The 24,908-nt window shown below is 37.6% G+C and overlaps 1 protein-coding gene across 1 annotated transcript in view; it reads right to left on the bottom strand.

Annotated features, from left to right (window-relative positions):
- The window catches only part of LOC138166542 (cytidine monophosphate-N-acetylneuraminic acid hydroxylase), a 95,529-nt gene that overhangs the window by 56,303 nt on the left and 14,318 nt on the right, over window positions 1-24,908 (bottom strand). The window contains exons 2-4 of the mRNA XM_069095038.1: window positions 21,419-21,529; window positions 20,804-21,007; window positions 6,882-6,973 (exon numbers count right to left, since the gene is read on the bottom strand). Of these exons, the coding sequence (XP_068951139.1) occupies window positions 6,882-6,973; window positions 20,804-21,007; window positions 21,419-21,426 (304 nt within the window). The 5' untranslated portion in view covers window positions 21,427-21,529. The remainder of the gene's footprint in view (window positions 1-6,881; window positions 6,974-20,803; window positions 21,008-21,418; window positions 21,530-24,908) is intronic.

The following is a 24,908-nucleotide window of genomic DNA, read 5'->3' as shown; positions in this document are numbered from 1 at the left end:
TGCTTGGGGTCTTTTTTTGCAATTAACAAGCTGACATTCAGGTAACAGAATAACTAGACCACTGAAGACATAAATTAATTTCATCCCCATATATAAATAATTAGTAATGTGCAGTGACATGAAAGTACTTTCAATTTTCAGACCAAATTACAAGGCCCTTAGTGTATAAGGCCGAATTATTGATTATTAGCAATGCCACTGAAGGACAAGGCTAACTTAATAAAGATGTTAGTACCATGTTAGTAACATGTTAACTATAGCTGCCCACAAGACACTAAATAGTTGAAAAGCATCTTAACTAGCCTTATATTTCACTGTTTCTTTAAAAGGAATGAATTGTACTTAGGGAGATGGTTTAAATATTTACTTTATAGGCAAGGCAGTCAGTTCATTAGCATTTATTAAGTACCAAGTATATGCAAGCTGAACAACAAAAACTGGTTACCACTTCTTTTAGGGCTGGAGATGGAGAGTGGGAGATTGGGAGAGTATTTCTAAAATATTGACTCCTCCTTTTTCCCTACCCCTGTTCCTGTTCAGTAAAGCACTATAGTATACTCTGCCTGCTTTTAAGTGAAGAATTTCCTGTAACCTGATTTTGCATCAAACATCTACAAGCCAAGGGTTAGATGAAAATATTAGTTATTGTTGAGTCTTTTGGGCCCCATTGATGAGGTACAGGCTCTGGGAACCCCCTTGTGCTCTCCTTGAATCTTTGAGGTATTGGCTCTGGGAACCAACACCCCCTCCCCAACTCTGATTAAATCATCCCATTTGATGAGGCCATAAGCCTTACATTGTGGCTGGGCCCAGACCTCTGTTACTAACCTAGCCCTCCATTGTCCCATCTACTTCCCACCCTTGAGTCTATCAAAATATTAATCCATCCTTGAACTGGCATAGCCCAACATTTTCTGTAGGCTCTAGGTAGCCTCCAGCAACTTCCCACCCTTAATCACTCATTGACCTCATCTGACCTCCTGAAGACCCTCCCCAAACTCCTCCTCTAGACCACCCCTAGATTCCTCCCACAACTTTCTGTATATAAGATCCCATCTTCCCTCCATGTGTGTGAGAGCACCATAGAATGACCTAGCACAGACTTATTCTATGTCTAATGCAATTGAACTTTTAATAAACTTTATTTTTCTTTGGCTGAGACAAGGCTTGAGTTGAATTCATTTGGCAGGACCTGGTGTGTTGGTATTTTGGGGTCTCCAGAGCAACCCTAACCCTCTTTATGGGTAACTTCTTCATCATCTGGGGATTTCTTGGCAAAGATACTGGAGTGTCTGCCACTTCTTTCTTCAGTTCATTTGACAGATGAGAAAACTGAGGCAACATAGTTAAGTGACTTGCCCAGGGTTACAGACCTAGTAAATGTCAGAGTATGGATTTGAATTCAGGAAGATGAGTTTTCCTGACTCCAAGTCCAGCAATCTATAGACTGCACCACCTAGTTGCCCAGCTGGAAATATATACAACTTAAATTAAGACAGAGCAAAATTGGGGTCTGAATGTTGGGCATTTTGCTGCCTATTTTCACTATACTAGTAACCTTTCATCTGATGATATAAACTCTATGAAATAGCAAAGGGGCCATGTGGACCTGAAGTCCATTATATTTCCCTTAGCTTAAATTTAAGCTAACTAATAAAATAGGTTTCTCTAAACCTTAGAGAGGAAGTGGGCTGGGTGGAGCCATTCAAAGAAACACTTGTACCCTAAATCACCCTCTCTCTACCCTCAGAAGAGATAAAGGAGTATTAAACTCTACCCCTTTTCCTGAAGGGAGTAGAAAAAAAAATATCAGATACTAGCCAGCTAACTACTTTCCCCAGAGACATTCATAGGTTTTATAAAATAAATAAAGGAAGTGAATTATAAAATTACCCCTAACTTCCCTTCCAGGTCTAAATCCTAAATTTCCAAAAGCCTTAGGGCAGCTAGTCTGTTGCTTGAGATATTGAGATGAGTCACTAGCAAGAACAGGAAACAGTAGACTGGATTCTTTGCCAGATTTTTGTATGTCAATATTTATTTAGAATACTTTTGTTCCCAACTTGGGTCATTAAAGAGTGACAAAATTGTTAATGTAATGACAGAAAATTGTTAATATAGATTTTAATATGTGATAGGGTACAGATGCTGGGAAACCCCTTGAACTCTCCTTTAATCTTCCCATTTGATGAGAAATTTGCCTGAGGCCATAAGCCTTTCAATATCACTAGACCCAAATCTCTCTCACTAGCCTAACCCTGCATTGTCCAGATACTTCCCACCCTTGATCCTCCCAAAATATCTATACCCAAATCTGCTAACCCTTAAACTAGCCTAGCCCTCCAATCTCCAGGTAGCCTCTAGCTATTTCCCACCCTTAATCTCTCATAACTGGAGTCTGACCTCATCTGACTCCTCCTGAAGACCCTCCCAAAACTCCTCCTCTAGACCGCCTTTAGATCCCTCCCACAATCTTTTTGTATATAAGACCCATCTTGCCTCCATGAAAGAGCAGAGAATTATTTAGTACAGACTCTGTCAGATTATTCTGGTCCGCTTGTCTAATACAAGTGTCACAGATACCTAGGCTCCTTAAGAGTCTATCCATTATGGCGAATCTTTAATAAACTTTGCTTTACTTTGGCTGAGAGAAGACTTGAGTTGAATTCATTCAGCAGGACCTGACATGTTGGTATTTTGGGGTCTTGAGCACCCTTAATCTAAACCCTAAACCTCAACAATATGGACTGCCTCAACCTCTTAGTCATCCAGACAATATAAAAATTTTAGTAATGTCCTAATATTCCTACCCTTAAGATAATAAGTGAAGGTGGAGTTGAACTATACCCTAAGCTTCCATCCTGGAGTCTTCAATTCCCCATCTCAGAATCTTTCCTCACAAATGTAACCAGCTCAAGTCCGGTTGTTCCTTTGACATTCTTACTCCCTTCTATTGGGATTCATGACATGAAGGGCAAAACAGCCAGAATGAAGTGGCTTTCCTTGCCTAAGCTGTAGCAGCCCTTTTGTCTGTCTTTGTAGTGTGTTAAGTGTAGTGCTTGTATTTATGCATGTATGATGTGAGATGGCTTGTAATTCATACTGAGGATAGAGTCCTCTGTCTTCAGCCTTGTGTTTGCTCATGTACACTTTCTCAAATACCGGCTTCAGCAGAGAGACTAGCATAAACTCAAACATCTTTGTGTTCTTTTTGTTATGTCATCTGTTTAAAATTAAACTATCCTTTTCCTGAAATCACTATCACACAGTTTTGAATGCTTATTGTTTGTCTATCTGTTATCCTCTTGGTTTGTTTGTATGTCTCTCCGCATTAAGAGTCTTTGTCAATGTAATTGTGCATAGTTTGTTAACCGCTGGTGAGTTCTGACCTTTCCTAAAGATCTTTCCCCCCCCCCCCCTTTCCTTCCCAGAATGGTCCAGTTTGGGAACCAAAGGATTAAAATAATACTCTTAGAATCAAATGAGGTAAGAACCTCCTCTCCCCAGAAAAACTGTTCCCTGATTTTACTGGGAGTAAAGATAATCCTAGTGACAAGAGAAAAAGGAAATGTTGGAAATTTTAATTGTATGCTCGGGAGTTTTGCAAATTAAAGTGAAGTAGGAATCAATTTGGGAATAACTTTTGCACTGGTGTGTCTTAGAAATTTTACTGTAAATTATATGAGACTCCTAATTCATTTTAATAACAGATTCGGAATTATTTTATAGCTAAGGAGGAAGGAGACCTTAAGATCTCCTGTTCATATATCCTGTACCTTTAATTTTTAGTTTTAATTCAGATTGACAGCCTCCCATCTGACCTAAGTCATGTGGTCCCTCAAGGGGGAACTTCAGCTAAATATAAGTTAAAATTGAACTAAGAAAACTTCTTCTCTCTGTCTAACAAGAATTTTGGCTAAATTTAAATTAAAATGAAAGATTTACTGAAACTATTTCCTTTTTCTAATCAGGCTAATGTGATTTTTATTAGATGATACAAATTTTTCTCACCTTTTGATCTCTCCACCTGGAGAAGTAAGAATTTCAAGAAACAGTACAAGAGAAGGGTGAAAATCTTAAATCATTTTTACAATGAGCTATGCAAAAGTGCTAAACTATATGTAAGCCTAGACCCCTTAATTTATCCGTTTGATTAAAAACATTCCTATAAAGGATAACCTGGTTGGTATAGCATGCCTGTTGAGAAAGGAGAAAGGAAAGAATGGGAGAAAACTAGGGTTGTATCCCAAAGAGATCATACAAGTGGGAGGAGGACATGTATGTACAAAAATATTTATAGCAGCTCTTTTTGTGGTGGCAAAGAACTGGAAATCAAGGGGATGCCCTTCAATTGGGGAATGGCTAAACAAGTTGTGGTATATGAATGTAATGGAATACTATTGTGCTATAAGAAATAAGAAGCAGGTAAACTTCATAATTGAGCATTAACAACTTGGGATGATACAGAAACGAAGATTACTGGAGATTCTAAGCAATGGAGAAAGAAGGAAGCTAGGGAGTCTAACTTCACACACTTCAGACACTAGCTGTGTGACCCTGGACAAGTCACTTAACCCTGTTTGCCTCAGTTTCCTCATTTATAAAATGAGCTGGAGAAGAAAATGGAAAACCACTTCTGTATCTCTGAGAAAACCCCAAATGGGGTTACAAAGAATCAAACATAACTGAAAAATGACTGAAAAACAACAAAAAAGATTCTAGGCAACTAGTGAGTGTCCCTTCCAGGCTTTAGGGACAGCTTGTGCAAAAGTATAGATGAAAGTTGTAATGTTTGCCATTTCCTTCTCCAGCTCATTTTACAGATGAGGAAACTGAGGCAAACAGGATTAAGGGACTTGCCCAGGGTCACACAGTTAGTTGGTAAGTGTTTGAAGGCATATATGAACTCAGGAAGACTTCAAACCCAGCGCTCTATCCATTACACCACCTAGATGCCTAATAGTATAGTGTATCTATCTGGGCAGCACATAGACTTTACCCCAGTCACATTCCTTTCATATATATTCTCTCCACGCCATTGTTGTTGCTACTGGAGCTTGGCAATCTCTAAACCATACCTTCAAAGATACCTGAAGGAGCTAGGCCACTCAGTTTAGAAACTCCCACCCTGGAATTGTGCTGTTAGGATTGGTAAATATATAAGCTATCAGTACATCTGTATTCAGTCCAAATCACTACCTTCTTGTGTCACCTCTTGCTTTGGAAATTGTAATCAAATCAACTACTTCTGGAAAATTGTTAATCAACTGCCTCCTCACTTTCCCTGTGAATTCCCTGACCAAAACATCTTTTCTAAGCCACCATTTTCTAATATACAAGGTCTCACGGTCACACATATACTCTGCTTGCCTTTTTGGTATTTCTAGTACTTAGCAGAATGGGTAGCATGCAATAAGTAATCCATAACAAATTCTTCTTTCATTCATTTTAATAGGGAACCACTGGAGCTTTTGGGGGTAGATAGGTAGAGCAGTGAATAGAGTGCCAGGACTGGAATCAGAAAGACTCATCTTCAGGAGTTCAAATCTGGCCTCAGACACTAGCTGTGTTACCCTGGGCAAATCATTTAGTCCTATTTGCCCTTGTTCCCTCATCTGTAAAATGAGTTGGAGAAAGAAATGGCAAACCACTCTAGTATCTTTGCCAAGTAAACCACAAATGAGGACACACACAGTCAGCCATGACTGAACAACAATGGAGCTTTTTTTAGGTAAAGGAACAAGATCAAATTTATACTTTAGGAATATCACTTTGGCAGCTACATGGAAGGTGGATTGAAGAGGGGAGAGATGGGAGGCAGGGAGACCAGCGAGGAGGCTCTAGCAGTAATGGAGTAAAGAGATGTGTCTCTGACATGATGGGAGCCTGAATTAGGATGATGGCTATATGAGTAGAGAGAAAGGAGCAGATTCGAGATAGGTTGCGGAGGTTCAATTGACAGAATTTTGCAGATGAATGAATGAGAATGAAAAGCGATAGTGGCAAGTAAATCGTCCAAAGAGTGGAGGATGATTCTAAGGTTGGAAACCTGGGTGACTGGAGGATCACATTGCCATTGGCAGAAATAAGGAAGTTGGGAAGAGGGGTGGATTTGGAAGATACTGACACCTAGTAACAGAAGTAGGAATTTATCCCCAGATCAGGTGACTCCTACCTCAGGGCTTTTTCAAAGAAAGGTTTGTTTGTTTGTTTTTTGCTTTTTGGAGGGCAATTGGGGTTAAGTGACTTGCCCAAGGTCACACAGCTACTTTGTGTGTGTTAATTGTGAAGATGGATTTGAACTCAGGTCCTCCTGACTCCAGGGTGAGTGCTCTATTCACTGCACCCCCTGGCCACCCCATTTTCAAAGACTCTTAGAAGGAAGGAACCTTAGAAGTCATTTAGTGCAAACCACTTAATTTCAGATGAGGAAACAGACTCAGAGAGATTAAGTAACCTACCCAAAGTCACAGAGACAGTAATTGGCAGCAATAGGATTTGGAAGTCATATCCTTTTGATTCCAAATCCTGCACTATCCACACTATGTTATAGTGCTTCCATTCTTTCCATTGCTTCAAACCACACTACTAGGATTTGAGTTCCTTGAAGGTAAGGATGGTGTTTTTAATTAATCCTTGTCCCCTGAAGCACTAAGCACTAGACCTTGCACATTGTAGGGTTAAATAAATGATCAGTGAATGAATCCTAGCTTGGAATTTCCAATGTTTAGCTCTAATCCTGTAGTGTAAACCATAAAAAAAAAAAACAAAAAACAACCCACACCCAGGGCTAGAAATAGAAACTGAAGACATGCTATTGGAACTCAATAATAATAAAAGCAAATATATTGAGCCTAAAAATAAATAATGAATATATTTACCCAGTTCATCTTGATAGAAACTGCCTGGTGGGTTGATGTACTTCATGGTGCTCACATCTAGTTTCCAGTTGTGCTTTGTGCAACGAACAGACCTGGATGGAAAGTTTTATATAGGTGATGAACAGTAGAGACAATATTGCTGGATGTCTTTTAAAGCAATATTGTTTTAGCAGATTACTGGGAAGATTCAAAAGCATAATTTTCCTGATGAAATTAAGCTAGATGATTCTGCAAATTAAACAATCAGAAAGCTGGACTTTCAATTATTTCTCTCCCCTTTCTCCACCCCCATCTTGCTGCCAAGTTCCTTGGGAATAGGAAAAAAATATTATTAGTAATAGGTGATGATAAAAATGTGGGTAAATACCGTATCTCAGAATAGCATGTATTTTAGAAAGAGAATGGTCTGATACTTTCTGGTGCTATATAGTTCTAGCAGAAGCTAATATGGGGGAGAGAGTTAACCTTGGATGGAACAAATATTTCTAGAAATAGAAATGTCTATTTAGGTCTATGATGAGAAGTCTACATAATCCCTTCGCTCTAACTCCAAACCCCTTACCATGGGCTATATATAGGCCTCTGTGTAGAGGACTTTACTTTCATACATGGCAGCCCATTTCAGCTTTTTCACTTTCAGAACACTAAATAAGGAAGCCTCAAAGTAACATATGCAGGATGTTGATCTAGAGATATTTTTATACAGAAACTGCTAAGTGGTATGTTGTTATAACTTTTCTTTAAAAAAAAAAACATGCTTAATGGTTATTAGACGCCCCTTCCCATTTCTTCCTTCCCTCCCTGCACTTCACTCAAGTATTACAAAAAGAAGAAGAGTCATTTATTTAACATCTACTATATGCCAGGCATTATGCTAGGCATTGAGGATCTAAGTACAAAAAATGAAACAATCCTCACATACAAGGAAATTACATTCTAATAAGAGATGAGGAAGCAATTGGGGGTGGCGGAAAGGGGAAGGGGGCTGAAGATGCTGAGGATACAAATGTTTACAAGTAAAAACATTCTTAGGACTAATTCCCAAACTAAAACACAAGGGAGAGAAAAAAAATGGAGGAAAATTGGCTAGCTTGAATACACAAAGCAGTTAAGAAGCTCTGTCAAAATCCACAGCAACCAGTAGTGTTGTTTTGAGGCTTTTGGAGTAGGATAAAGAATGGAAAATCTTAGACATCCGCTTATGACACCTCAGATAACCAAAGCTATGCCAGAGAAGCAAAACCTCCATTGGAAAAAACTTTAGTTCCTAGCAATGGATCATTTGTCACACAGGAACCAGTCCTAACAGTGGGTCTGCACCTTGTTGAAGAATCAATTGCAGGGCTTTGCTTTTTTTTTTTCTAGTTATAACAACTCAAGAAGACGATATAGATATAAATATAGACATATGTGTGTATGTATATATGCATATGCATGTGTATAGATTTGTATGTATATGTATATACACACATATACATAAAGGCACACTCCTAATGCTGAAATTAAGGCTTCTTGAAGTGTTACAGTCTATCTTAATAAGTATTTAAAAATCTTAATAAGCATTTATTAAGGGTCTCACTATGCTAAGTGCTAGGGATACAAAGAAAGGGGTAAAAATAGTCCCTGTCCTCAAGGAGTTCATAGTCTAATGGAAGAGAAAATATGAAAAGAACTATGTACAAACAACATATGGGATAAACTGGAGAAGAGAGAAGACATAAGGAATTAAGTGAGATCAGGAAAGGCTTCTTATAGAATATAGAATTTTAGCTGGGACTTGAAGGAAACCAGGAGATGATGAAGAGGAAGAACATTCTAGGTATGGGGAATGAATGCCAGTGAAAATACCTGGAGTAGTGAGATGGATTGTCCTGTGTGGTGAGTAACAAGTAGCAAGAAGGCGAATGTCCCTGGATCACAGAGTATATGGGATGTAAGAAGAAGACTGGAAAGAGGGGCAGCTAGGTAGCACAGTGAATAGAGCACCAGCCCTGGTGTCAGGAAGACCTGAGTTCAAGTCAAGCCTCAGACACTTGACACTAGCTGTGTAACCCTGGGCAAGTCACTTAACCCTAATTGTGTTACCAAAAAATTTTTTTTGGAAAGGTAGGTGGAGGGAAAGGAAGATGGGGGGGAAAAGCAGGTCAGGGTCAGGTTGTGAAGGCCTTTGAGAACCAGAGAAGATTTTATATTTGCTCCTGGAGGTGGTGTAATAGGAGCCACTGGAGTTTGCTGAGTAGGGTTGGTGACTTAATTTAAGGAGATCCATTTGACAGCTATGTGTTGTATAGACTTGAGTGGAGAGAGATTCACTAGAATTGGCCAGGTATAAAGTGATAAGAACCTGTACCAGGATGGTGACAGGAAGCGATAAGGGGGCATATAGGAGAGATGTTACAAAGGTAAAATCAATAGTACTTGGATATTAGGGGTGAGAAAGGGTGGGGAGCTAAAGATGGCACCTAGTTTGTGAGCCTTGCTGACTGGGAGGATAGTGGTGCCCTTGGCAGTAATAGAGAAGTTCAGATGGGAGGAAGGTTTGAGAGGAAAGATAAGGAGGTCAGTTCAGGACATTTTGAGTATAAGATGTCTATAGGATATCAAATAAAAGTGGGGAGAGGGAGACACTGTAGTAGGAAGCAGAAAGTACCAACTGTGAAATTAAAAGGATATAAATTCAAATGCTACATCTGATACCTGCTGCTTCAGTTGTTTCAATCATTTCTGACTCTCTGTGATACCATTTGGAATTTTCTTAGCAAAAATAGTGGACTGGTTTGCCATTTCCTTTTGTGACTTTAACTGAGTCATTTATCCTTCCTTAGGCCTAGTTTCCTCATAGGTAAAATGAAGTAGAATTAAACAGTCCCTGAGATGTCTTTTAACTATCTTATGGAAAGGTAGGTGAAGGGAATCTTATGAACCCACTTCTAAATTTATGTTAGATTATTTTGTAACCTCTGTTTTCTTGTAGACCATGACATTGTGCTTTGTTCTTTTAAGACAGAATGACAAAGATGGAGTGATAATGGTAGTAGTCACCCCTTGGCAACTCCCTAAAGCTGGGAGAAATGAGGGGAAAAGAGTGATGTGGGGAAATGACCTAAGATGAACGGAAGACTCTAGAGTAAAGTAGAAAGATACGAAGACAGAGAAGGACAGTCTTGTAGTTCCCGCTGAGGTATACAGCTAGGGCTCGGTAGTGGATAGAGTTGTAGGTGTTATAGCGGATAGAGGGCTATGCTTGGAACCAGAAAGACTTATCTTCCTGAGTTCAACTGCAGCCTCCACTTGAAAGAGTCTTTCAAGTTGTGTGACCCTAGGTAAATCATCTAACCCTGTTTAATTCAGTTTCTCATCCACAAAATGAGCTGGAGAAGGAAATGGCAGACCATTCCAGTATCTTTGACAAGAAAACCCCAAATGGGGTCATGAAGAGAAGAGTTGGACAAGACTGAAATAACTCGACAATAGTTGAGGGAATATATATTGTTGGGAATAAACCCAACAATAGAAGGACCATTAACATTTATTGTTCTATCCTGAGGACTGTGCATTCTGTCAACAAGTTAAAATTTTTTTTTAAATATTTTTATTTAAAGTTTTGAGATCCAAATTCTATCCCTCCCTCTCTTCCCTTTACCTTAGGCAGTAAGCAATCAAATACAGAATATACACGTACTATTATGTGAAATGTTTCCATATTAGTCATTTTGTACAAGAAGAGTAAAAGAAAAATGAAAGAAAGTGAAAAATAGCATGCTTCAGTTTGTATTCAGTCAATATCAGTTGTTTCTCTGGAGATGGATAGTGTGCTTCACCATTAGTCCTTTCAGATTGTCCTGGATCATTGTATTGCTGAGAATAGTTAAGTCATTCATTGTTCTTCATGGAACAATATTGCTATTACTGCATAAAATGTTCACAATGATGAAATAACTTCACTATGCATCAGTTCAGGTAAGTCTTTCCAGGCTTTTCTGAAATCATACTGCTTGTCATTTCTTATGGTACAATAATATTCCATTACAATCATATCACAGCTTGCTTAGCCATTCCCTAATTGATGGGCATCCCTTTGATTTCCAATTCTTAGTCACCACAAAAAGAGATGCTATAAATATTTTTATACAAATAGGTCTTTTTCCTTTTTTTAAAATGTCTTTGGGATATAGACCTAGCAATGGTATTGCTGGATCAAAGGGTATGCGCAGTTTTATAGCCCTTTAGGCATAGCTCCAAATTGTTCTCCAAAATGGTTGGATCAGTTTACAACTCTACCAACAATGCATTAGTGTCCCAGTTTTCCCACATTCTTTCCAACATCCAACCTTTTCCTTCTTTGTCATATTAGTCACTGATAGGTAGGAGGTGGTAACCCAGAATTATTTCAATTTGCATTTCTCTGATCAATGGTTATTTACAGCATTTTTTCATATGTCTATAGATAGTTTTGATTTCTTTCTCTGAAAACTGCCTGTTCATATCCTTTGACCATTTATCAATTAGGGAATGATTTGTATTTTTATAAATTTGACTCAGTTCTCTATAAATTTGAGAAATGAGTCCATTATCAATTTGTTGCAAATTCCACCTCCCTCTCCCAGTTTTCAGTTTTCCTTATAATTTTGGTTGCATTGGTTTTGTTTGTGCAAAAGATTTTTAATTTTATATAATCAAAATTACCTATTTTACATTTTGCAATGCTCTCTATATCTTCTTTGGTCCTAAATTCTTCTCTAATCCATAAATGTGACAGGTAAACTATTCCATACTTTCTTAGTTTGCTTATGGTATCATCCTTTCTGTGTAAATCATGTACCAATCTTGACCCTATTTTGGTATACAGTATGAGACATTGGTCTATACCAGAAATTACTAAACTTATTTGGCCTACCACGCCCTTTAAAAAAATTACTGAGTGCTCCCCTGGAAATCTACTTTCTTTAACTCTTTAATAGATTTTTTAAAATTTGCATTATTTTAAAAATATTTAAAATATATTTTTTAAATGGCACATCTTAGATTTAATAATTTATTGTAAATTTGTGGGGGTTTCTGCATTGAAATTTTTATGATGAAAAATTGTGTCATGTACTGTATGGTATTGTATTGTAAATAACTTATTACATGCATATATTCCAACAATACAGAACACACTTGTCTACCAACACTTACTGGTTAAGATCTGTCAGCGAGGGGCGGCCAGGTGGCTCAGCGAAGAGCACCGGCTCCAGTGCCAGTGTTGGGATGACCTGGAGATCGAATCCCAGGCTCAGACACTCAGCACCCACCCAGAAACACCTGGCCGTGTAACCTTGAGCAAGTTACTTAACCCCAATTGCTTAGGGGCGGCCAGGTGGCTCAGTGAGTAAGAGCACCGGCTCCAGTGTCAGGATGACCTGGATCAAATACAGGCTCAGATACTTAGCACCACACCCAGAAATCACTGGCCGTGTAACCTTGAGCAAGTTACTTAACCCCGATTGCTTTAAAAAAAAAAAAAGACCTGTCAGCGGACTTGACCACTGATAGGTTAAAAACTTGCATTTTGTGTGTTTGGAAAATAATGTAACCACTACAACTTTAACTCTGTTATACAACAGATGAAACATATATGAACAATTTTTCAAAATTTTCTTCTCTTCTTTCCTTATGCTTCCACCACCCACTTATTTTTATGCAACACCGCTCAGTTGCACCCAAGGCTACTACCACTCCCCTAGATCATTCCAGTGCCCCCCAGGGGGTGGTATCACTCTCTTTGGGAACCTCTGGGACTCTGTACCTAGTTTCTGTCATACTATTTTACAGTTTTCCCAGCAATATTTGTCAACTAATGGGTTTTTATTCCAAAAGCTTGGATCTTTGGGTTTATCATATACTAATCATTATGGTCATTTACTATAATATAATTTTGATATCCTTGAGCTTTTGTTCTTCCAAATGAATTTGTTTTTATTTTTTCTAGCTCTATAAAAGGCTTTTTTTTTTTATAGTTTGATTGGTATGGCACTGAATAAATAGATTAATTTAGGTAGAATTGTCATTTTTAGTATATTGGCTCAAATTACCTATGAGCAATTAATATTTTTCCAATTGTTTAGTTCCAACTTTATTTCTATGAAACATTTTATAGTTGTGTTCATATATTTCCTGGATCTGTCTTGGCAGTAGACTCCTAAGAGTTTTCTAATTCCCTTTATGTCTTTTTCTTCCCTTATTGCTGTAGATAACATTTCTAGTACAATATTAAATAATAGAGGTGATAATGGGCATCCTTGCTTCACCCCAATTGTATAGAGAAGACTTTTAGCTTATCCCCATTACAGATAAAGTTTGCTGATGATTTTAGATAAATATAACATCATTTTAAGGTAAGTTTCATTTTTTCTTATGTTCTCCATTGTTTTTAATAAGAATGGGTGCTGTATTTTGTCAAAGGCTTTTTCTGCATCTATTGAGATAATCATATTATTTCTGTTGATTTTGTTATTGATGGGTCAATTATGCTGATAGTTTGCCTAATATTGAACCAGCCTTGTATTCCTGGTGTAAATCCTACCTGATCATAGTATATGATCCTTGTGATATATTGCTGTAATTGCTTTGCTAGTATTTTATTTAAAATTTGTGCATTAATGTTCATTAGGGAAATTGGTCTATAATTCTCTTTCTCTGTTTTGGCTCTTCCTGGTTTGGGTACCAGCACAATATTTGTGTCATAAAAGGAATTTGATAGGACTCCTTCTTTGCTTATTTTTCCAAATAGTTTATATAGTATTGGGATTACTTGTTCTTTAAATGTCTGGTAGAATTCACTTGTGAATCCATCTGGTCATGGGAGTTTTTTTTTCTTAGGAAGTTCATTGATAGCTTATTAAATTTATTTTTCTAAGACTAGGTTATTTAAGTATTTTAATTCTTCCATTAATCTGGGCAATTTCTATTTTTGTAGCTATTCATTCATCTCATTTAGATTGTCAAATTTATTGGTATATAATTGGGCAAAATAACTCCTAACAATTTCCTCTTCATTGATGGTGAATTCACCCCTTTCATTTTTGATACCAATAATTTGGTTTCCTTCTTTCCTTTTTAAAATCAAATTAACCAATGGTTTACCTAATTTATTGTTGTTGTTGTTTTCATAAAACCAGCTTCAGTTTTGTTTATTAGTTCAATGGTTTTCTTTCTCTCAGTTTTGTTAAGCTCTCCTTTGATTTTCAGGATTTCCAGTTTAGTATTTAATTGGGGATTTTTAGTTTTTTCTTTTTCTAGCTTTTTTAGTTGCATGTCCATTTCATTGATCTGCTTTTTCTCTATTTTATTGAGGTAAGTAAACAATCAGAAATGTAAATTATCCCCTACGTATCATTTTGGCTGCATCCCATAAATTTTTTTATGTTGTCTCATTGTCACTTTCTTTAATGAAATTATCAGTTGTTTCTATGATTTGTTCTTTGACCCACTTGTTTTTAGGATCAGATTATTTAATTTCCAATTAATTTTTAATCTCTCTTTCCATTGTCCATCATTGAATGTAATTTTGATTACATTATGGTCTGAAAAGGATATTTTTACTATTTCTACATTTCTGCATTTGATTGTGAGGTTTTACTGTCCTAACACAATTTTTGTGTAGGTACCATCTATTGCTGAGAAAATGGTATATTCTTTTCTACTCCCATTCAATTTTCTCCAGAGATCTATCATATCTAACTTTTCCAGAATTTTATCGATCTTCTTAACTTCTTTATTTTTTTTTGTCAAATTTATCTAGTTCTGAGAGGAGATAGTTGAGGTTCCTACACACACACACACACACACACACAGAGTATAGTTTTATTATCTATTTCCTCCTATGATTCATTCAACTTCTTCAAAAATTTTGATGCTATCCCATTTGGTGCATATATGCTTAGTATTTATATGACTTCATTGTCTATGGTACTTTTCAGCAATATATAGTTTCCTTCTTTATGTCTTTCAATTAGATCTATTTTTGCTTTAGCTTTGTCTGAGATCATGATTGCTACCTCTGCTTTTCTTGCTTCAATTGAAGCATAATAGATTCTTCTCTAGCCCCTTACCTTTACCCTGTGTGTATCTACTTTAAATGTGTTTCTTGTAAACAACAAATTATAGGATCCTGGTTTTTAATCCATCCTGCTATCCATTTTCACTTTATGGGTGAATTTACCCCATTCACATTTATAATTATGATACCTGACTGTATATTTCCCTCCATGCTATTTTTAGTTCATCTTCCTCTCTCTCTTAAATCCCACCCTTTCCCTCTTCATAGAAGAGAATATTCCCCAATATACCCTTCATTTTATCAGTCCCTCCTCCCCCTTCTATTATCCTTGACCCCTTTTACTTCATCATAGGATAAGATTGATTTCTATATCCAACTGAGTGTGTATGTTACTCCCTCTTTGAGCCAACTTTGATGAGAGTAAAGTTTAAGCTTTGCCCAACACCCACCCACCATCTTCCCCTCTATTATAATAGCTCTTTAATGTGGGATAATTTACCCCATTCAATATTCCCCCTCCTTCTTCCAGTGCAATTTTCTTTCTCCCCATTTACTTCATTTTTTTGGAGTATCATCCCATCAAAGTCACCTTATATCCAGACCCTCTGTCTACATATACTCCTAATTGCTCTTGCAGTAATAAAGTTGTGGAGTTAAAAATATTATCTTGCCATATAGAAATATAAACAACTTAACCTTATTGAATTTCTTATGTTTTTCTATTTCTTGGGGTTTTTTTGCCTTTTTATTTTTCCCTTGAATCTTGTATTCAGAAGTCAGATATTTTATTCAGCTCTGGTCTTTTCATTAGAAATGAGTGAAAGTCCTCTATTTTGTTAAATATTCATTCCAGGAAGATTATATTCAATTTTACTAGGTAGATGATTCTTAGTTGAAACCCTAACTCCTTTGCCTTGCAGTATATAAAATTCCAAGCCCTCCCATTCTTTGATGTAGAAGCTGCCAAATCCTTAAGAGCTAATATAAAGCGGGTGGGAAATGGTGAAGACCAGGAACAGACTTGAATCTGCTTCTTTCTGAAAAGGGAAAGAATGAAACCCATGAGACCCAGGGCCAAGAATAAAAGAAGAGAAGATCTGGGCAAGGGCTAATTCTTGTTTTTGTTGCTCAGTCATGTCCAACTCTTCATGAACCTGTTTGAGGTTTTCTTGACAAAGATACTGAAGTATTTTGTCATTTCCTTTTCTAGCTCATTTTATAGATGGGAAACTAAGACAAATAAGGTTAAGTAACTTGCCCAGGGTCACACAATTACTAAGTGTCTGAGTAAGGATTTGAACTCAGGTCTTCCTGACTTCAGGCCCCTTGCTCTATCCACTGAGCCACCTAGCTACCTCCAGGGCTAATTCTGAAGAGAAGCTGTAGGGCAGTATGAGTGAACAGGAGAAACCTAAGAAAAGTCAGGCCCTACCTTCATATGCATTTTCCATTGAAAACTAGACTTAGGCATTTGTTTTGACCCAGATTTCATTCTTTAGATGAAACAGAACTTTAAATAATAGAAAACTCCTGGGTAGGAGACCCCCTCTACCAATAGAGATCTGTCCATTCTGCAACATATAGTCTTTAAAAGTTGCCTGGAGTCATTAAGAGTTTTAGGAATATGTTTATCATAAAACAACCAGCATATACCAAAGGCAAAACTTAACCCCAGATCTTCCTTACAATGAGACCAGCTTTTTCTCCATTATTATATTATTAGCAATATAAACCCTTAAGAAGTCACAAAGATGTGACTACTGTTCCTCTTGGAAATAACCAAATAATAGAGAAGTTGGAAATTGGCTTCCTCTTCTTCAAGAGAACTAGGCAAGAGGAACACAGGCCGCAATAGAGGTAGTGGCAATAATTACCAAGAGGGTGTGGGGCAGGGCTGGGAACAAACTGTATTTAGAGATATAAGCAAATAAAGAGTGCAGAAATAGCCTACGATTATTAAGCATCTGCAGCAGCTGGCCTTGACAAATTCTCCCTTGTCCCTTCCCCTTGAGAGGCAGCTCTCACAAGTACTAGAATAGGGCCTTTCTGTGGTACTAGCATGGTTCTAGGACTTGCCAAAATAACAAACATAAAAAGAAAGAGAAGGAGGACAATGCACTATGTCCTCTAAGCCTTTTAGAAAATATAGAAGGGGTGGCCAGGTGGCTCAGCGAGTAAGAGCACCAGCTCCAGTGTCAGGATGACCTGGGGATCAAATCTGGGCTCAGATACTTAGCACCACACCCAAAAGTAACTGGCCCTGTAACCTTGAGCAAGTTACTTAACCCCCATTGCTTAAAAAAAAAAAATAGAGAGCTGGGAGCCGCTAGGTGGTGCAGTGAATAGTGCACTGACCCTGGAGTCAGGAGACCCTGAGTTCAAATTCGACCTCAGACACTTAACACTTACTAGCCATGTGACCTTGGTCAAGTCACTTAACACCAATTGCCCTGCCTTCTCCTCTCCAAAAAAAAAAAAGGCAAGAAAAAAATATAGAATTATCTTTTGAGCTAAAAATAGGCATTGACTCTATATGCAAACCTACAAAAAGGGTAATATTATAGATATCAAGGCTATGGATACTGAACTGTATCCAGGAATGCCCCCATAATGTCCATGGGAAAACCAGAAATGTCAGCAAGCTGTGGACATTATTGTCAGCAAAAAAAGCTAAGAGTTCAGCCAAGAGAATAAAAATATATGATGCATTCTAAAAACAGTAGTAGCTTTCCAAAGCACACAAAGACAAATGATTAGAAGAAAAAGGAAGCCAAAGTGAAAGGCAGCTGGCTTCAGCTAATACATCAGCCTGCTTCATAAAGGGAAACATATTTCAGGTGTAATCAGTGTCAAGAAGCCAGAGTAGTTGGTACCAATCCCCTGTGAATTCATGTAATAAACCAAAATACAAATAATCAAGATGTTTGGGTTGGGAAAAAAAAGTCAAGCAGAGCAGAGAGGGGACAAACATTGACAGGGAAGAAAATGCCAACATACAAGTTAATATGAGCCCAGACACCTCTTTGGCAGGCATGCCATCATTACAGTACCCTGCCATGAAACAAAAGATACAAGTACAGCAGAAAGGAGAGAGGAAACGGACAAGGATTTTTTAAGTACCTATGTGCTAGGCACAGTGCTAAATGCTTTACAATTATTATCTCATTGGAGACTCACAATAACCCTTGAGGCAGGTAATATTATTATCTCCACTTTACAGTTGAGGAAGCTAAAACAGATAGAGGTTTGACTTGCCCAGGATCACACAGCTAGAAAGTGTCTGAGGCTGATTTGGAACTCTGAGCCCAGTGCTCTAGCCACCATACCATCTAGCTGAACTTGGATTTTGACTGTGAGACTGAGGCCTGGTTCTACCAGTTACCAAAAATTTGTAAAAATGTATTTTGAACGTAGGTTCAAAATTTCATAAAAACTTCATTTTAGGAAATTCTTTCATGCATCCTACAAGGCCTATGCAGTACCCCAATATATCCCAAAGAGAGAACTGTGTGGTACAGTGGAAAGGGATCCAACTCTGAATTAGAGGAACTTGGTTCAAAGCCTGTGTGAAAGGAGCTAAGAGACCTTGGTCAAGTCACTCAAACTCTCTGGGTCTCAGTTACCTTCTCTGTAAAATTAGTTGGCTTCTAAGGACCCTTCTAGCTCCAGATCTCTTATCTCCAAATGATACAGTTGGATATTTGCATTCTTGTTACTTAACAATGGCCATATTGGAGCTTGAAGATCAAAATGAGCTAGTGTTTGAGTAGTCACAATAGCTTATGTTTACATCATAGCTCTGACATTGTTCAAAACTCTAAATATCTGATTAAATTCTCCCAACAGTCCTGCCAAGAAGGTCATACTAGGATTATTATTCTGGCTCTATATATGAAGAAATACCCTAAGAGAGGGTAGGAAACTTATCAATGACACCTATAGCTTGTAATAATTAATAGTAACTAACATTTATATCTGTAAAATGAGCTGGAGAATGAAATGGCAAATCATTCCATTATCTTTGCCAAGAAAATGCCAAACGGGGTCACTAATAGTCAGATACTACTGAAACAGATGAACAATTCATTTACTGCATTTATTATGTATTTGTTATGTGCAAAGCACGGTGCTTTTAAAAGGAAGAGATAAGCGTAAGGGCAGTGAGGAGGCACAGGGGACAGAGCACCAGGTCTGAAGTCAGGCAGACTCATCTTCATGAGTTAAATATCTAGCCCCAGACATTTACTAGCTATGTAACTCTGGGCAAATCAATCAACCCTGTTTGCTTTAGTTTCCTCATCTGTAGAATGAGCTGGAGAAGGAAATGGCAAACCACTTCAGTATCTTTGCCAAGAAAACATCAAAAACAGTCACAAAGAGTCAGACTTTACTAAAACAACCAAACGACAAAAAACATACCACACATTGTGCTAAACACTTTACAATTACTATCTCATTTGATCCTCACAACAACCTTGGGAGATAGGTGCTATTATTTTAATGGATGAGGAAACTGAGGCAAACAGAGGTTAAGTGACTTGCTCAGGGTCACACAGCTAATAAGTGTCTGAGGTCAGATTCGAACTCAGGTCTCCATGACTCCAGGCCTGGTGCTCTAATCACTGAGCAATCTGGCTGCCCCTGGTAAGTCTCAGAATTCCTCCCAATCTTTGCTTTTTTCCCTGCATTCCTCATGCTTGGGATCAAAAAAATATTTTCATAAAAGTTCTTGCTAAACTAGTCCCATACACAGGATCTGGCAGCTTCCACACTGAGGGATCACAGGGCATGTAATATGATATTCTGGAGATCAAAGGAGCTGGGATTAAAACCAAGAACCATCTACCCAGCAAAACTGAATATGATGTTTCAGGGGAAAATATGGTCAGGACTTTCAAGCATTCTTGATGAAAAAACCAGAGTTGAATAGAAAATTTGACATTCAGATACAAGAAGCAAGAGAAGCATGAGAAGGTAAACACGGAAAAGAAATCATAAGGAATTATCAAAGTTGAACTATTTACATTCCTACATGGAAAAACGGTAATTGTAAACTGATGAAACTTTTCTCAGTATGAGAATAGTTGAAGGGAATAGAAATGTGTGTGCATGTATATACATACATACATATGTAAGTCTATACAGGAGGATATATGGGCATATGAATACATATGTGAATGTGTATATATATGTGTACAAGTATACATAGATAGAGGGCACAGGACCAATTTAATAGGAAGGGATGATACTTAAAAGGTGAAATTAAGAGGTGAGAGAGGAATATAATGAGAGGAGATGGGGAGAGACAGAATGGGGTAAACTATCTCATATAGAAGAGGCAAGGGAAAATGGTCACAATGGAGGGGAAGAACAGGAAGGCAAAAGGGAATGGGTCAACCTTATTCTCATTGCCCCCTTTCAAGTTAAAGTTAGGGAGGTGAGGTTGGGAAGGGGAAAAAAATCTCTTTTGCTCAAAAAGTTACATCTATAATAGAGATTTACAGTTTCCTGTACTTCTTTGGTTATACATTTGCAAGTGTTTGCATTAATTGATGTTTTTGACATTCAAAATTTTTTGTAAAGGGAGGTAAAAAAGCCATCTCTGGTGCCAAAACTTTCTTTAGTTCTCCTTATACGAGTTCTGGTGGCTGGAAGCAGAGGTTACATAAAACAGAGGCACAGTCCTAAAAGTTTGCCCCATTTCCTTAAGGTGTAGGTGATATACACCCACCACCCAATCAAACATTAAAGCAGTTCTTCAGAGAGGAAAAATTTTCGTCCAATGTTGCCACCTTTAAGTATGTCCTCCTGCACACTTTTGTGCAGCCAAATTTTTATTAAATTCTAACACTCCAGCAAGAAAATAAAGTGCCCAGTTTACCTTCCATCTAAATCTTCGATGTCTTTTATAAACAATCCTCCTTGGTGTTTGCACATATTCTTGCACGCACGAAGGTGATTTTTATCTTTGTATAAGATGTAGTTTTTGCCACTGCCCTTATTCCGAAAAAAATTGATTCCTTCTTTCAGCCCATCAACCTCCAGAGGTGAGAGGGACAGCAGGATCTCTGAAGTCTGCTCCTTGCTATTGAGAGAGAGGAATTACAAATGGTGGAGTGAGGAGAGAGGTGAATAATGTTAAGGTTTTAGGTATTAAATATTGGGTGAAAGTCTTAACTTAAGAGCTCAGGTTTTGGATTCCTCTCTTAACTACTACCACCACCACCACCCCTAAAACGTTTTCCTTCCAAATACCTATGAATGAAAGCTTCCCTCCCTGGCACACATACACAAACACACATGCAAATGCACACACACGTATACACAGTCCACTTCATAAAACAAATATTGTTCTAAGAGGCAAGATCTCATTTCACAAAAGGGAGACTCCTATTTTCAAAAACTTTCACCTAAGCATTCAAAGCTATCCCTTACTCAACTCTGCTGAATGGCCCTCACCACTCTACTATCCCCTGTGGCCCTCATCATTGCTTACTTGTCCATTGCCTCCAAGTTGGGTCTTCTATTTTTCTTTCAAGTGAATAACTGTTCTGTTACACCGATGACTAAGTGCTTCAGTAGTTTTAAGATTTCAGTATGTTTGTGTCTGAAATAGATAAGGCATACTGTATTATCATTCCCACACATGCTGTGGCACTCCTAATGCTTTTATTTCAAGAGCTTACAATTAACTTTAAGTTTCTCTCTCTCCATTTTCCTCAAGGCAATTACAGAGTAAATAATCCTGGAACTCTTAACTTCTGTAAGCGCCCCTTTCTAGGGGAAAAGCCTATGACAGCATTAAGTCACTTTTATATAGACAACAGAGGTCTTAGGCAATCATTCTAAACTTAGCATGAGTCTCTGATTAATGGCACTACCAAATATGTGCCATGATCAGGGAATGAGTTTAGTATGTATCTTGGTTATCTGATTTTTAGAGCCAAAAAGAAACAAAATCACCTTCAAAATAAATTTTGCTGTCATTTTTATTTTCACCTTTAAAAATTCTACTGTTTCCTTAACAAAGGCTTTTCAAAAAGGGTAGCAAATTCCACATATCTGTAGATAAACTACTTCCTCTTTCAATGATTAGAGATAAATGTGAACGGTTGAGTATAATTTCTTTCTTCAAAATAAATTTTTCATTGCTGTTGCTGTATGATCCAGAACATAATTTACTTGAAATATTTGACCACTGTCTGAAAAAGATACTATGAAGTTCAAAACTGTACCTCTAAATTTTGACTCTAATACTGAGCCAAGGAAAATGGAACACCCAGGTGATTTCCATATGAAATAGTCCCCAAAATACTTTATTTTAGTTGCCTAGCTAATAAAGCAGTAGCAGCTTTTTGATAAGTGCTTCTCTGTGTCAAGAACCAAGAAAAATAAGGCCATTCTTCCTTTCTTATACCATAGTTTTGTTATCTGGAACAAGAACTAATAATTTATGGTGAAATTCAGGTCTTAGCACCGGCTCCACCAGCGCCAGTGTATGACCTGGGGATCAAATCTGGGCTCAGATACTTAGCACCACACCAAATAACTGGCCGTGTAACCTTGAGCAAGTTACTTCACCCCAATTGCTTAAAAAAAAAAGAAAGAAATTCAGGTCTTAGCCTACACTCAACTTTCTATTTTACCGGTAGCTATTTGGACAGTAATCAACTAATCAAGAGAATGGTTTTCTTATTTTTTTTTAATTTACTTATCTTTAACATTTTTTTTTTAATTTGGAGTTCCAAATTCTTTCTCTCCATCACACTCCCTCCTTCACCCACTGAGAAGGCAAGCAATATATCAGTTATACATATGAAATCATGAAAAATTTATTTCCATATTAGCTGTTATAAACAAAATATTAAGATTGCAGTTTGTAGAGTGAAAGAAGAGATCCTTTATTGACAATTCTCTGGAGAAGCAGATATGTGCGTTCCCTCACGGGACCAGACACACACACACACACCCCCCAAAAGTAGAACAAAGATTATATAGCCCCCCTTCTGTTACAATCATTGGTCCCCTCTAGACAAGTCGTCCCCTTTCTTTGGCCACTCTTCTCCTGAATGATTCTTCTCTTCCTGCCAGAGTCCTGGTCAGACAAAGGGACATAACTCTTATACTAAGTGTGTCAGTTTGAATCCCAACTGGTTTGGACCGGCCAGGTCTAGTCTCCCTCTATAGATTTCTTTATATGACTGGATAGTACTTCTGCCCTTTTCCCTCAGGACCTAAGCTCCTCCATACATCCTGTGCAGGATCATTTTCAAAACATTCATAGTTCCTATAGAATCTGTGGAAACCAAACTATCAGTATTTCTCACATGCCAGCAAATGACGCTGACAGTGAACAAAAGGTTTAGGTTAGGTGAGCATAGTTAGGCAACAATGCTGGTTTATTGGAGTAGCATAGTTGATTATATATCTTTCTTGTTTATACATGGAAAGTTTTACAGTGAACTTCGGATCACCAGTTTCTCATGGATACACTCAGCTAAACATAGATATCAGCAAAAGACCTTGACTACCAAGTGGCTTCCTGCAAGCCCAGACTGCTTGTGGGAGACACAGCAATGATGGCCAAATATTCTTCTTGGGGAAAGATATGGCACACCTGTCCAGAGGGGACTTTAAACCCCCCTGGGTTCGAACAAGTCAATAAGTCCGGACTTGGACATAGCTCAATGAGTCCTTGAAATCAGAGCAAGTCACAAGTCTCTGGACTGAGACACAAGCTCAAGAATCTATTAGACTTACCCCCCTCCCGCCCCCCCACTCACATAAGGACAAAAAAAGCCAAAAGAGAGAGAGAAAAAATTACATTTCAATTTGCACTCCAAGTTCATCAGTTCTTTCTCTGGAGGTAGATAATATGTTTTCATCATGAGTCCTTTGGATTTGTCTTGGATCACTGTATCATCAGAGTAACTAAGTCTTTCACAGTTGATCATCATTATGACATTGCTATTACATGCATAATGATCTCCTGGTTCTTCTCACTTCATTTTATATCAGTTTACATAGATCTTGCCATCTTTTTCTGAAACCACCTCCCCTCATTTCTTATAACACCATAGTATTTCATCACAGTCATATGCCACAACTTGTTCTGTCATCCCCAAATGAAAAGCATCCCCTCAATTTCCAATTCTTTGCTAATTCAAAAGAGCTGCCATAGATATTTTTGCACGTCTTTTTCCTTTTTCTTTGATCTCTTTGGGATATAGATCTGGCAATGGTATTTCTGGGTCAAAGAGTATACACAGTTTTATAGTCTTTTGGATATACTTCCCAATTATTCTCTAGAATGATTGGACCAGTTCACAACTCTATCAATGGTATATCAGTACACCTATTTTCCTCATCCCCTCCAATATTTGTCATTTCTGATAGGTGTGAGATGGTACCTTAGGGTTGTTTTCATTTGCCTTTCTCTAATAAACAGTGATTTAGAGCATTTTTTAATGTAACTATAGACAGCTTTGATTTCTTCTTCTGAAAAATGCTTTCATATCCTTTGACAATTTATCAATTGGGAAATGGCTCTTATATTTACAAATTTGACTCCATTTCCCACATATTTGAGAAACAAGGTCTTTATCAGAGAAGCTTGCTGTAAAAAAAAAATTTATATTATTTCATTGTGTATGGTACCTTTTAGTAAACTGTGATTATTTCTTTTAATTAGGTCTCTTTTTGCTTTTGCTTTGTTTGAGATCATAATTGCTATCTTTACCTTTTTTACTTAGGATGAATGAAGCATAATAGATTCTGCTCCAGCCCTTTATTTTAACCTATCTGTGTCTTTCTGTTTCAAGTGTGTCTCTTGCAAACAATGTATCATCAGACACTGGTTTCTAATACATTCTGCTATCTGCTTCTATTTTATAGGTTTACATTTATGATTATTGTAGATTTCCCTCCATCCTATTTTCTTCTGTTTATTGTTCTCTCTTTTTATCCTGCCCTTCCTCAAAAGTCTG

The sequence above is a fragment of the Petaurus breviceps genome, unplaced genomic scaffold (assembly GCF_028583685.1).
Source record: "Petaurus breviceps papuanus isolate PSGF00001 unplaced genomic scaffold, PetGlider_PUasm1.0 224, whole genome shotgun sequence".
NCBI classification, from domain to species: domain Eukaryota; kingdom Metazoa; phylum Chordata; class Mammalia; order Diprotodontia; family Petauridae; genus Petaurus; species Petaurus breviceps.
This window is presented reverse-complemented; position numbering and strand designations above follow the sequence as displayed.